The 14,344-nt window shown below is 39.7% G+C and overlaps 1 protein-coding gene and 1 long non-coding RNA gene across 2 annotated transcripts in view; both read right to left on the bottom strand.

The window, feature by feature from the left end:
* Positions 1–14,344, bottom strand: part of LOC134671337 (uncharacterized) — a 142,346-nt gene that overhangs the window by 44,915 nt on the left and 83,087 nt on the right. The gene's annotated exons all lie outside the window — the stretch shown is intronic.
* Positions 10,295–14,271, bottom strand: LOC134671290 (uncharacterized). The gene is made up of 2 exons (XM_063529099.1): positions 14,112–14,271; positions 10,295–12,572 (listed from the first exon to the last, which is right to left on the bottom strand). Exons 1-2 carry the CDS (start codon positions 14,204–14,206, stop codon positions 10,301–10,303), a joined length of 2,367 nt encoding a protein of 788 aa, XP_063385169.1. The 5' UTR covers positions 14,207–14,271; the 3' UTR covers positions 10,295–10,300.

The following is a 14,344-nucleotide window of genomic DNA, read 5'->3' as shown; positions in this document are numbered from 1 at the left end:
AAATTTAATATCCTGATGAAACTCCAAACAGTCCAAACTTCCTATCCTAATGTTTTAGTGTGGATTGCCTTGTTGGATAGTGATAAAAACGGCAGCAGAAGTGGTTAAGCGGGCGATTTGAAGACACTCTTATTATCTTTACAAGAAAAATGTTCAGAGTATTTTGAACATCTCACCCGCTTAGCAACTTCTGTTGCTGACTGTTTATATTCTGCATCACTATAAAGTATGACTCACGCTAGACCGGGCCGGAGCCGGGCCGAAGCTTCCGGCGCTTCGTTTTCTATGGAAAGCACCACGTGATCACCGATCAGCCGTCATACAAAATGACATCCTCGGCCCGGGCACGGCCCGGTCTAGCGTGAGTCATCCTTAACGTACGACATGCTCTTGCTGCGTGTAATCATAATTTTGTGTGGAAAATTCCGTCTCCGTTGCATTTGCTGGTGCATACCTGGTTTACCTATTTACGATTTACTTAGTAAGCTGTAATTTACACCACGCGAGGGATCGGCTGTTTTTCCTTTATAACACGTGAGTAAATCGAGTTGCTAACACATTAAATTGATGGTAGAGTGCATATTGAACTTCGTAGTTCATCGTAGGTCTTATATACATTCGTTTAAAGGGGCCCACTGATTAACAGTCCGCCGGACGGTATCGGCCTGTCAGTTGTTCGGAACTGTCAAAATTTTGTTCTAAGGTCGATACTGTCCGGCGGACTGTTAATGAGTGGGCCCCTTTAAACGAATGTATAAGTACATATGTAGTAGGTAAGGTACCTGCACCAAAGAAGGCCCGGTTTAAAGATTGATTACTTTCGAAATTTAATTCATTAATGGGTTCAAATTTTGAGCCCATATACATGTAACATGCAAGTTCGTCATATTAAGCATAAGAAAAATAAAAAAAAAACACCAATGGGCCTTCTTTAGCGAGGTACTTATTCTATTTAAGTTATGTACTAATAAAATCGTAGATAACAGAGGAATCACTAAATAATAATGGACTAACTTCGCAAGTAAATACCTGGTGCGTGATACCCAATTATACCTATATAGATCAGAGAACCTGCGTCATAGTCTTAATTATGGATAGCAGCTAAAATACAGAATACCAATTGTTTTGCAAACAGTCAGCGACCGAACTATTATTCTAATTTACGCAAACACGCTAATTGAGACTATTTCGCGCTTTCTTGTTAATGCGACACATCGGTCACTTATTATCACGTCACAAGTCACACGATTTTTCTGTTAACTATTTGCAATATTGATACCTACCTGGAGCACGTCTTAAAGCTTTTCACAGACTTTAACGTCACAAAGTGTGGTGCCACAATAAAAGTCATATTTTCTTAGAATTTTGGCGATTATCGTGCTTCTTCCACATTTTGTCATTGCAAAGTCTGTAGAGTTAAGGAAGTTTTACACGAGACCGGGCCATGCCTGGGCCGAAGCCTTCGACATGTCATTTTCTATGACGGCGGATCGGTGACCACGTGCTGCTTTCCATAGTAAACGAAGCTCCGGAAGCTCCGGCCCGGCCCGGTCTAACGTGAGTCATTCACACCTGTGCGCTGTGTGTATACGAAATTATTCACTTCAACTCTCCTGCCGATACCTATTCTTGTAAAATTGGTATGTAACATTTCCACGCTGAATTCTATTGTTTTCCGTATGGACTTTATAGGCGCGTCATTCACCTCAAGACGTGACAAGAAACCTCATGACGGATGATGTTTGGCGTGTCATAAAAGTTTCCACGAAACCGGGTGGATAAGCTCTACTCATAACTGTAATATTGTAGGTACCTACCTGATTTATTGTGCGTGATAGGTACTTTGATAATGGTGCATAAAATACGCCTTTGTGACATTACAGTTTGGTATTATCAAAATCAAGTGCAGCAATAATAATATACGGAGTACAAAATCTATAGCTAATTATTTTTAGGTCAAAATCACAAAAGAAGCCCGAAGAGATGGTTGAGTTGGTTGTAAACTAAATATTTATGACGTGACGATTTATTAAGAGCAGCGGTCGGCAACCTTTTAGCAGCCAAGGGCCACATAGTTAGTTAACGATGTTGACGCGGGCCGCACTTTGTTAATATTTATGACTTTATCAGACATTGTCGTTTGTTAATATTAACCCTTTGACCGCCGTTGGCATGTATACAAGACAACGATAGAACGATACACTGGCGCCGCGGTCTTGTATACAAGACACAAATTCAACCGCTCGGTAAATGTGAAAAAAACATCATTTGTATTGTTTTTACACTCGTGTTAATGATTTAGGTCTTTGATTTTTAAAATAATTGCATTTAAAGCAGCTATATAAAACCATTCTTTTATAATAAGGCTATCAAAAAAATTGCTCCAGATTTCAACGTTTTTCGTGTTCCTCGTCGCCGTTGTCTTGTATACAAGACAGCTAGGGATGGGAATGTTAACTCTATATGAGAATATTCTAAATAAATATCAAATCGCAAATCTAGTTTTATTTAAGCATTTGAACACCTTTTAAATGCCAATTGGTGGTAACTAGTAACTAGAATACGTTAAACGAGAGAGAGACAGGCATAACTATAGCTGAAGTTCAGGGAGCTTCTTCAGCTGTCGATAGTAGAGTTAGACAAGTAAATCTGTCCTTGTGGTCTATTTGCAGAACAAATAATTCATTTCGAGATTATAGTGTAGTGGGGAGTGATACCCTGAAGTGACCGCTTCGCACAAGAATGGTACAGGCGGACGCTCGGAATAGTCAGTGTCGCCTAACTATGAGAATGTTATATATTTGAAATTGACGAAAAATTGTAATGGTAGGGAGGATGTAAGATGTAATACGGGAACTGAGAAGCTCATCTAAGAAACATGTCAAATGTGAAACGTGCATTCCCGAACATTTCCGATCCCCACCCTTTTCCAATATTATTCTTCTTCACTCATTGACAATTCAACCCACATGTAATTTTCCCCAATGCAGTTCCGATACATTTATATTATCGACACACGATGCGCGGCTCTAACCTTACGCTTATAAAGTTTACGTACCGACAAGCGCTTACGCCGTTGACCGAGAGACTATTATTACTTAATCCGCGCGGAAACAGTCCTTGTCGGTCGGCACTGCGGGCAGTCCATGCGCGCCGTTGTCTTGTATACAAGACTTCTTGTACAGTCTAGTGCGGTGATATTACGTCATGAATCGATATTGTTTAGCGGTTGTTTTTAATGATAAAACCTTTATTTTTAACATTGTCGTGTGTAAAAAACATGTCAGTTTTTGGCATTTTCGAAATAAATTAAAGTTGGTTAAGAACAAAGCCAAATTAAGAAGATTTTTACCATAAATTGTAAATATCGATATCACTATTTGCAATCCCTAAACTTTTTATTAGTTGTTTACTTAAAATTTACTCTGGCGTGTGAGTGAGCGTCTTTGCGGACTAGGTTCGGCGGCCAAAAGGGTACATATAAAATAGCCAGCGAGCCAAGACCCTGCCGAGCGAGACATTGGACCAAGATACAGATGGAATACCACCCTTAGGTAATACACAATTACACACTCGGTGATACACGTCACGTGTGAAGAAGCCATATCACGAAATAAATCCGTGATATCTGATAATGTATCATGTCTAGTTATTCAGCTACAACCATATCGTATCGAATTTAATTTTAATTTAATCTATTGGTCCCGCTGTCACATTTTATTTAAGTATTTTGTTTCGTTTCTGGCTGCAGTCTGTTTCATGGCCTACACGATGGGCCAGCGCCGGCCACTCCAAGGGACGCAGCCATGCGGTAGAATAAGATAGCAATATCACTTGCTCCCTCTAACGCATAAATGCGTCCCTTGGAGTGGCCGCCGTTGGCCCATCGTGTAGAGGAGCCATCAGATGCGAGAGTACTGAAACGTGACGTCAAAAGGCTCGATAGGAGTAGGAGTCAACGACCTTTCTCTGAGCACTTGACATCCCCAAGCATTTATCTTCCTTTTACGTACTTGGACAACGTTACATTTGGGCGACTCGACAAACCCTCGTACCTAATGCAGCGATTAATAACTTTTAACATGAAGCCTTTTTACCTTTTACATGGTTTTTTACTAACATTTTTATTATTTACCTTTTTTCCAATGCTAAATAAACGAGTACACCGAATTTGAGGGACGCTGCTGCCCGTCCACTGGTGGTCTTGGATGTAGTTTAAGGACATACCCGGGTCCACCACGGGTGTATAATTCCGTGTACTCGACTGCGATCGCCAACCCGCCTGCCAAGCGTGGTGATTATGGCATACACCCCCCAAAGGGAAGGCCTATGTTCAGCAGTGGACGTCTTATGGCTGAGATGATGATGATGAAATAAACGAACTATAGTATATATACATATGTTATTAATATCTTCTCGTTGTCTCAGTTAGAAAGACACGCTATATTTGATATTGCAGGTATTTGCTTCTGCAGGTGCATCTTAAATATACAAATTGGTTTTTAATTAGATTGCCGTTCACGGCGCAGACTAAACAAGCTCTCCGTGTTGTTAATAGTGGCACAGAATAAATAATAGTACCAGGTACAGAAGACTCACTCTCTAACTCGTCTGTTACGATCAGGACAGGTATGGCCGCTAGGTGGCGACAGCGCCACGCGCGGCTTAAGGCTAGCCACCAAAATTGGTGTGGAACGGATGTACTTTTAGCTACCTGTAGCAAAGCGACGAAATCGCGGGATGAGCCACGCCTGATGGCTCCTCTACACGATGGGCCAGCGCCGGTCACTCCAAAGGACGCATTTATGCGTTAGAGGGAGCAAGTGATATTGCTATCTCAGTCTACCGCATGGCTGCGTCCCTGCCATGATAGTGGTAGCAGACTGAAGGAGTTACAATCGCATTAAGTACCTGGGGATAATACATGTAAGGTGTATTCGGGTAATACCGAATGTCGGATAATTCCGAAATTCAAATGAAAATCACCCTTAATTCCATCCTAATAGAAGTCTCTTTTCGGAATTATCCGACAGTTTTCGACATTCGGAATTACCCGAGTAAACCTTACACAGTACACGATACAAAAATACAGGGTTATTTTTGTACCATTAGCCATATTGTGCGAGGTGGTTAGGTAGGCTGAACAACTTTTTCTATGGGACGTAACGTAAGTCCGACTCACGCTTGACTGCACGTTTCTATAATAATAGGTTTTCCTGTCATCTATAGGTAAAGAACTATTTTGTGTATTTTAACGAGAAAATAGGCTGTGACAGACGGACAGTCAGACACGCACGAGTGATCCTATAAGGTTTCCGTTTTTTCCTTTTGAGCTATGGAACCCTAAAAAGTAAAAAAAATACCAAATTAAGGTCACGTGAATAAGATATCACTTTTCAATGCTATATATAGAGGAAATATAAGTAATATCATGTAATAACATATCACAGAGATCAGTTTACGTGCAGGCGTTCATCTGTGAAGGGCATCTGTGGTCGTATACATAATTGTGCATGGATGAAGTTGATAACTCATAAACAACGAGCCCGATTCAAAGACTAACAACTGGAACTTGTTACAGATTAGAACTGGTTTTGACACTAACTTGACGATCGTCTTGGTAATAGGGAATTTTACACAAAACTCTGCATAGGGGGCGCCACTACCACTATCCATCACAATCTGGGGGTCTACCGCGAAACAAGAATATCGAAATTTCGTTATCTAATCTCAACAAACGATAAAGAGGCAGATAACTAAATTTATCCCGGTAGGCCCTTGTTAACAGACCGCCTTGATGCATCAATGTCATATTTTATTGTACGTGAACGTGACGTTGTCAAAAAAACAGTTTAAGGCACATTATGTATAAGTTACTCTATGGTTTACTAGCTAGCTTAGCACTGCACTCTGGCGGCAGAACATTTACCCCCTATTGACGCGCATCTCACGGACACTTTCTCTTCATTTCGCATGCACCAACCAGTGTCAGCGGTTTTCAAGGTTGTATCAAAATAAGATTAAAACAATAATAAGTTGTTATATCTGAATCGGGCTAAATAATATAATAGAAAATAATACAGTACCAACCGCTTTAGAAAATTCTGAAGGGGGCATGTCAAAAAAGGTAAGGTTTTTACCGTCTAAAATTTTAGGTTATTGGCATACCATACACAACGATCAAGTTCACATCACCCCTGGGTAATACTTAGCTGTAAATCTTTTAATTGATGTGTATAAAAGTGTATGTACTACTTGGTACTATTATCATAATAATATGAGTGATTCATTACTTGTATCACGCCTACCCTACCCGGAAGACAGTGCATTTAAAATGCTAACCCCGATTACCGACCACCTAACAAAAATAGAAAACTACCTCCTTTTAGAACTAGAACAACGACCTGCGATAACCTAGCATCGATTCCGATGGCATAATAAGAAACTAGGTAACCCACAAGGATACCTTACCACGGGGCTTGTGGATGAAGTGTATATATTTATAATACTTATTCATTAACAAACGTAACATTTTCGATTGTTACGATTCGATTCAATAGACGCACTAAAGGCACGAAAAGGCTCTTTTTACCTTACATAGGTCGGTACCTATACCTATTAACCTAATATTTCAATGACTTGCCTGGGAAATACGGCTACTGAATAGCTTATCAATTCTCTCACATATACATATGAATGCATGGACATATATATTACTTCGTAAGGACGCGGCTAACGAGCACTAAAAAGGGGGCCGCTACATGGGTGTGATATTTGCATTTATCACACCCCGGCGCTCAGTCGTGTGGCGAATTGCGCAGTAGAAAGTTGTCACGCAGCATAACACAAAAATGCCTTATTGCGTTGTAAAAGGGTGCAAAAACCATTATAGGAAGTATAAGAAAAAAAATGGGATCTCATATCATCGGTAAGTAATTTCCAATTAGGTTTATTTATTGCTTAAAACCAATTTTAAACGATAATTTTATTTCATTCTCACGAGCAACTAATGTTCGCTCGTACGTCATAGCGCTAATGCATTAACCTTGTAAGGACGTCATTTCTCTTTGGAAGTTATTATGAAGTAGAAATGCATACTGCGTGATTTGTATAGGTAAATTTACTTAAATATGATTAGTTGATTACCTACCGGATATAATTACCGAAATTAAAGTACCTATTGTCTGTCTTACAGAGTTTGTTCCCGTTTCTTTTACATAATTATTAAAAACATTCGAAATAACAAGATCAAGTATTTGTTATTGTTTTATTCGTTGACTTAGGTACCTAGTATATTAATTCTTGTCAGGTTAAAGTTTTTAATTAACTGTAGGTAAAACTCAAAAAAAATTAACAGGTGAGGCTAGAAACAAAGCGCGCATTTTCAAACACCGATTAATTCACATCGCTGTATTTAATACTTTCCATTACCTACTTATATTTTTGCATCATATTTGTGGACAGGTGGCACGCTCTCGTTTCGGAGGCCAAGATTCTCTTTGGATCACTGAGCCAAAATAGTTAGTTTGTATTGCTGTTTCCTTCTTTTTTACTCTACCTGTTTTGCAAGCAAGAAACTAACAGAAATAGTTGTTCGCCGCATTTTACTCGCGAAAGCTCGGGAGGTACTTATCGAACTGTACTGCTGTAGCTAGTAGCTCGGCCAACTTGTCGACCTTGACAGAGCCGGCTTACACAGGGCGGCACACCGCACTGCGCGAATGTTTAAAATATTGCATTGCCACCTGAGACGATAATGACATCACGAAATAACGTAGAAGAACGGAAACTTATAAGGATAAGTTCGCCCATTTTAATACAATAAATATGTTAACTAAAGCATTTATTACGAGAATCATAAGTAATACATAGGCAAAGGGTTAGGTTAAGACATATGTAGGTAGGGTAGAAAAGGGGTTTCAGTCGATGTGTGGAAGGGCGGCACCGTCGTCGAACCCAAGCCACCAGGCGGGGGACTTAAACCGGTGGCGTGTGCCTCGGATGCACATGGTGGTGGCACGTATAACGGCGTTACTGATCCTGCATCTCAGCCAGCCCAGTACAGTACTTAGAGATCGGTTCCAACGTTGAGATATGGTTTCTGCCATATGTTTTATAACGGAGGACATTTGGGGTGCATAGACGCTGTCAACAGATGTTACAAGTGGTGTGAAAGTTGCATGTCGCATTTCACAGGCCGTGGAATATTTTCTCTGTTTTTCGTCTTCAGCTGATTTTAGTACAGATGTCACGGGTCTTGAGAGGTAAGAAGGAGCGTCAGTGTCGACGACACGGATATCAAACAACGCCAACAAATACAACAAATAATTTTGATTAACCATAAACTTAATCGACGCTCTTCTGATATAAACCGCGAATAAACTTAACAAGCCTTGTACGCCCGTACAAAGTTATCGCGAGAGTCGAGCTCACGTAGTTGTACGCAGTGTGTAACAGATGGCGCTTTTTTGCTGACATGAAGATCGCAACGGGCAATTCATATGCATGCGCTCATCCATAGTTTATATCTATGTATGAATGTGTATTAAACTGAATCCTAGTCGTGGTCTGGTTGGTGGGAATACGTAATACCTTTAAAGATCGTTCTTGTAGGCCAGTACAGTTAAAATTATTTAACCGGCCAGCTAGGTAACCAAATTCTCTTAGCTTACTTACAAAAATAGAAAAGAATACTAAGAGTCTAAGATTATAAGGTATCGTTGGTCTTATAATATGATAATTTTCAAATATTGTTTGGGACATTGTTTGCAATGCCTGGCAAAATTCCTTGGCTCTGAGCGGGGTTTTTGTTTGAAAAAAGTGACAGGAGAGGAAATTGATTGTCGAACGAGATCAAGTGACTGAGATTTCCGCAGCCATGTGAGGAAGTTGGTGCAGATATTCTCTGGTCGCTTTGTACGGGAGCCATCCCTGTAAAATATGGAAATACATCTTCACTTTTTGTAGCGAGCCTTTATGCCGGTCCCTACCCTGGGCTTTTCTTCGGGCACGTGTCGGCGCTGGGCGTTGCCGTAGACGTTGGGCTGGAGCTTCGCGCTGCTCATCGCGACGTTGGCGAAGCGGGCATGCAGCCACCTGGACACGTGGCTGACGGTATCACCGCGTGTTACCGCGACTCTTGGCTGTTCCCCTGCGTGCCTCTGGGGCAGTGCGTAGCCACGGCTTCACCGGCTTCTGCTACGGACACGTGACTCAGGTGTGGTCAGATCTAATTTGTTATTGGCTCTCTCGAGCTCGTGACTCCTGTGGCGCATCGCGACGTTGGCGTGCTAGATAGGCGGTCACTTGGACACGTGGCTGACGGTTTCAGCACGTGTCACCGCGGCTTTTGGCTGCCACTTATGCGCCTCTGGCGTGACTTGGTCACAGCTAGGCTGCCTTCTTTCTATAGACACGTGATTTAGGTGTGCTACTAATCAATAGACTTTAATTAACTTCACGCAATAGTGGCCTCTTAATAAACTTCAAGTGCTCAGTGCATATTTAGTGTATAGACATAATGAACTTTAACTGAGACTGCGTAACCAGTCCGATAGCATAGTGTTCTTAGTATAATAATAGCATAAGCTTATTTTCTGTATTGCTAACCATACTACTGTTTTCATGTGAAACATTGATATTATATTTAATTGTCTCGAGCTTAAACAATAGTTTTCTTTTCCTCATCTTATTTTTACCTTTCTGTACGCCTTACAGCGTGCTGGCGCCCATTCTCTCTGTCTAAATTTGATATTGATAATTGGCATCAAAATCAAAGCCTCATCACAATATCTCAACAAGAGGCACTTGACCGACAATGTTACGTTAAAAATCACGGTAATAAACATAATGTTTCGCAGGCTCATTATCCCAAACAAAAATACCATGTTTACGCGCAAGTTTGAGAAAATAACAAGGGTAATATACATAAGGCCGCTCTTTCTGAAGAATAAAAGTATATTATGCAAGTAGCGTCGTACGTGCGATTCCGCCTCAGTCTCGTTACGGCGCCACAATGGTAACCGGTGTGAACTGGATTCGAAGCGGTAATTCACTTATTGGTGTTGATTGATTACAGCCGATACTTGTTCCTCTGAGTCGACCTTTGATTGCTGGTTGATGTCCACCGAGAATAATAATAGAAAATATTTATGTTTGTTATGCGTTGTGAGATCTATCGCTTCAGACATACTGATATATAGTGAGATGTTTTAGAGATCGAAAAGGGTGTGTTATCTTATTCAGAAGGGTAGGTGAAAAGTAGCACCAATGAAACAAAATATTATAGGCTAAAACTAATTTATTTTACCTCTTCCAATTTTCTACTCAGCTCGGAAAGAAATTGACTTAAATTTATATTCTGGTTTTTAATTCGTTTATTATACGCCTTAATTGTGGCATATATTCTCAGCCTGATCAGTAATTTTACTGCATAGATCTTCGGAAAGCACTTGCATGGCGGATCTGGGAAAGGTATGGGTCTCAGATTGGTAAAAGCTTGTGAGCCGGGATGTTCAGGAGTCGACCAAACCCCTTTATTGAAAACTTGCGTAAACGCAAGCTCGAGTTGCTCAATATACCGAATAAATGGGTAAGTCAACAATTTGAGTTTTCCGTAAAACGGTGCTTTTTTGTTGTAGACGTCGTAAACTTTAGTTTTTGCCAAATCTGGTAATGTCGATACGTAATGATCAAGCATATTGCAATTATGTGTCTTTTGGCATTTGTAAAATATGTAACTGGCTACATAAATTGTCGGATGATCTTTGGGTAGTTGCATTCGGTAGTCAGTCTCTCCTCGTCCTAACAATATCAGTGGCCTACTGGGAATATCGCTTATTTTACTTATTTCCAATAGCGTCGCGTCTTCAAAATACTTTTGGAAAGCGCTTGGCCTGTTCGAAAGGGGCGACTTAGTTAAAATGTACTTAACAAATTGTTTGGAAAAGTTTCTACTGAACTTAATAGCAGAAGGCTTTATTGCTTCTTTCGTTTCGCGTTTTGAAGATACACCTCTAATTAAATCTGCAAACTTATCTAAAGGCTCCAAATTTAATCGTTGCGTCAGTAAAAGCTTATGTCCAAGCTTATTTAAATCTTGAGCGATAGATATAACCGAATTAAGTGTTATCTGTATATCCGGAAATGTTGTGCGATGGTTATGTGGTGTTTTCTTATTTCCTCCTCTCGTTTTCTGTGTCTCTTTTTTGTGTTCAGCAAATTTCCATTGTAAGTTACTAAACACATTTACAGCTTCTTGAAGAAGTTTCATCTGAGATTCATTTGAACCGAGAGCGCATTTGTACATATTGTCATTTTCGTATGTGCTCGAGTTCAGGACATCAAACAGGTTGTTTAAAAACAAGCAGAAGTCGGCAGTATCTCTAGCGTCCTCGGGCAGCTCTTTTGTGTCTACGTAAGCGTGTATAGCAGTTGACGCAGTGTTACTGAAGATTTCTGCCGCACACTTAACCGTAGTCATCTTCGTGACATTATGGAGCGTTACGTGCCCACTTATTATTTTTGGAATAATTTTATGTGTCTTCTTGCTTTCCAGTTGAAACAAGGACTCGATATACTGCCATGACAGCCTTTTATTATCATAACTGATATCTTTTGAACCGAAATTAGTCCTTAGATAATTTAACAACTGCGGAAAATCAACAATGTAATATATTTTCTTGTTATTTAACACAAAATAGGGTTCCTTTGGCGATATGCGTTTTATTTCGGTCGCAAGTTTTTTGACACCGCTTCCTTGGTTGGTAACCAAGGCCATAACTTCAAATCCAATGTCTAAAAGGCTGGTGATAATTCCGTCTACCCAAGATTCGAGTTGCGCGACATTCTTATTACCGCTTAGAAAGCAGTAGGCGACAGGCTGGTCCCACTTGACCAGGATACTCCGCAACATGACCACGTACGCCATACGAGCCAACTCATCAGTCTTTACCCCGTTTATTTCCTGAAGACCAATTAATTCATCATTTGATATTTCATAGTACATATTATTCTTTAAATTCACGGCTTCTATGCAAACTGTACAATATTTAGCTTTGTCAGGAAACGATTTTAATTTCGAAGATAAGCAATCCAAAGCTTCCTTGTCAAGCTTTGGAGTAATCTTCAATTTAATTTTTTTAAGAACCTTTTCGCTCGGCAAATTTAATGTTTCTCTTATAAAGTTATAGGTTTGTGGGTTCAAAAGATACAAATTTAACGCATAAAATAAGAATTCCTTACTATTTCTATCTTTTTCGACTACAGTTTGATCCTTTATTAGTTTACGAATGTTTTTAGTAAGCTCGTCTTGCAATTCAAGTAGAACATCATTTTGTGGTTGTTCGTCACCTTTAATTTCTAATACAGATGAAGATTTATCTATTTGCGAGCGTTGTGGTGTATCAGATGATGTCTCTGGGAGGTGCCGGCTAGGTAAAGCGTTGGGTAAAAGAAGACTGGTACATTTCAGGTCTTCATCCTCGAAATGTGATGAACAGACGTAGAAAGGGTGCATGTGAGCTTGAAGCATCAAGTCTGATCTACCAATAGCTTTTAGCCACTCATGTTGTCTGTAACAAACAAAATAGTCGTACTTATTGTTTTTTTTAAGAGAAGGTGTATGTAGTATGTATTTGGGTAAAATCCGCAGCAAAAGTTGCTAAGCGGGCGAGGTTCTCACACTCTTTAGCCTCTTAAAAACATATTATTGAACTCAGATTATTTTGACTACCTAACCCACTAAGAGCTTCATCTAGAGCGCCAAAAAATCTGGTGCTGTTATCTGCCTAAAATCACGCATTTGTAAAATATAAAATAACATCAGCTAAAATACAATTTATATATGTAGTTACTTAATTTAAAACTATGGGATATTAAACCCAAAACAGCAAATGTTAACTAAACAAAAAGCAAGCTTAAGCTAGGACTATGTTTGTAAAGAAAAAAAATATTTGTAATGACCGCTCTCTGCAGCTGACTATACAAGCTATTCTAAGAAACAGGAAGGGTAGGTAATATTTTATTAGTTGCCTAGTTTTTTCCGAATTTTAGATTAGAATGCATACAGTCATAAAAGTATTAAAAGTGACTATCCAGAAAGCATATTGAAATAATGAATATTTATAACTAGCTTTTGCCCGCGACTTCGTCTGCGTGAAATAAGTAGTAATTTGGGTACTTAGATTTTTTATTATCCTACCTGCACTCCCCCCCCCCCTTTACACCCTTACAAAATGATTTCGGGAATAGGACAAAAACTATTGTAAATCCTTCCTCGCGACTGAAACTACCTCCATACCACATTTCGTGTAATAAAATCGATTCAGCGGTTATTGCTTTCCCATGCACACTTCTACCCCCCTTTTCACTCCCGTAAGGAATTATTTCTGAGATAAATACTATCCTATATCCTTCCCTGCGATTAAAACTATACAAACTAGACCAAATTTCAACTAAATCGGGTTAGTGGTTTAAGCTTGAAGAAAGGGCAACAGACAGACACGCTTTCGCATTTATAATATTAGTATGAATTAACGTTAAATAATAAGCAGTGGGCCAAACCATAAAAATAGTAGGCAATAAAAAACCGGACAAGTGCGAGTCGTACTCGCCCACTGAGGGTTCTGTACTTTTTAGTATTTGTTGTTATAGCGGCAACAGAAATACATCTGTGAAAATTTCAATCGTCTAGCTATCACGGTTTATGAGATAAAGTCTGGTGACAGACAGACGGACGGACGGAGTCTTAGTACCTAATTGGTCCCCATTTTTACCCTTTGGACACGGAACCCTAAAAAGCAAACCTAACCTAAATCACATTTTATCACCGTCTCGTACAAAACATAAGTCCTACTAAATTTCATTGAATTTTGAATCTTATTCCCCCAGACTTAGATTTTAAATTTTAAGATGCCAGTGCGCGTGATCAAACTAACAAAAACAGAATAAAAATTGTTTAGAGTTAGGTACCTACTAAATTACTATCGATGTATACCTACCTACCTACTTAATTCCAATCTAAATATCGTAACGTAACGCTCTTGTTTACAGGTACATAGTTATAAATAATAAAATTATACATAAGTAATAGTAATTACAAAAACTCTTACCTAGACACCTCTGTAGGGAGTGGATTAAATGTACATTCTGGATTCGATATATTCGTCTTCTGACATCCGGAGACGCAGCAGGATTTTCTACTCATGTTTTCGGATATTGTTCACATTTGTATTCGGAAAATCGAGCGTGCGCCGTGCACCCCTCTCTAAAGCTTGTTACCCACTGCTTGTGAACCGCCGGCGGGCGGCGGGCAGCGGGCGGCGGGGATCTACCACAGAGTACA

The sequence above is a fragment of the Cydia fagiglandana genome, chromosome 15, assembly GCF_963556715.1.
Source record: "Cydia fagiglandana chromosome 15, ilCydFagi1.1, whole genome shotgun sequence".
In the NCBI taxonomy this organism is placed as follows: Eukaryota; Metazoa; Arthropoda; class Insecta; order Lepidoptera; family Tortricidae; genus Cydia; species Cydia fagiglandana.
Note: the sequence above shows the minus strand (reverse complement) of the source record. Positions and strands in the feature narration are given on the sequence as shown.

Coding starts and splice junctions, on each gene's coding strand:
- LOC134671290 (XM_063529099.1), bottom strand. CDS start 14,206: ATGAGTAGAAAATCCTGCTGCGTCTCCGGATGTCAGAAGACGAATATA. Junction 12,573..14,111: donor CTCCCTACAGAGGTGTCTAG/GTAAGAGTTTTT, acceptor TGTTTGTTACAG/ACAACATGAGTGGCTAAAAG.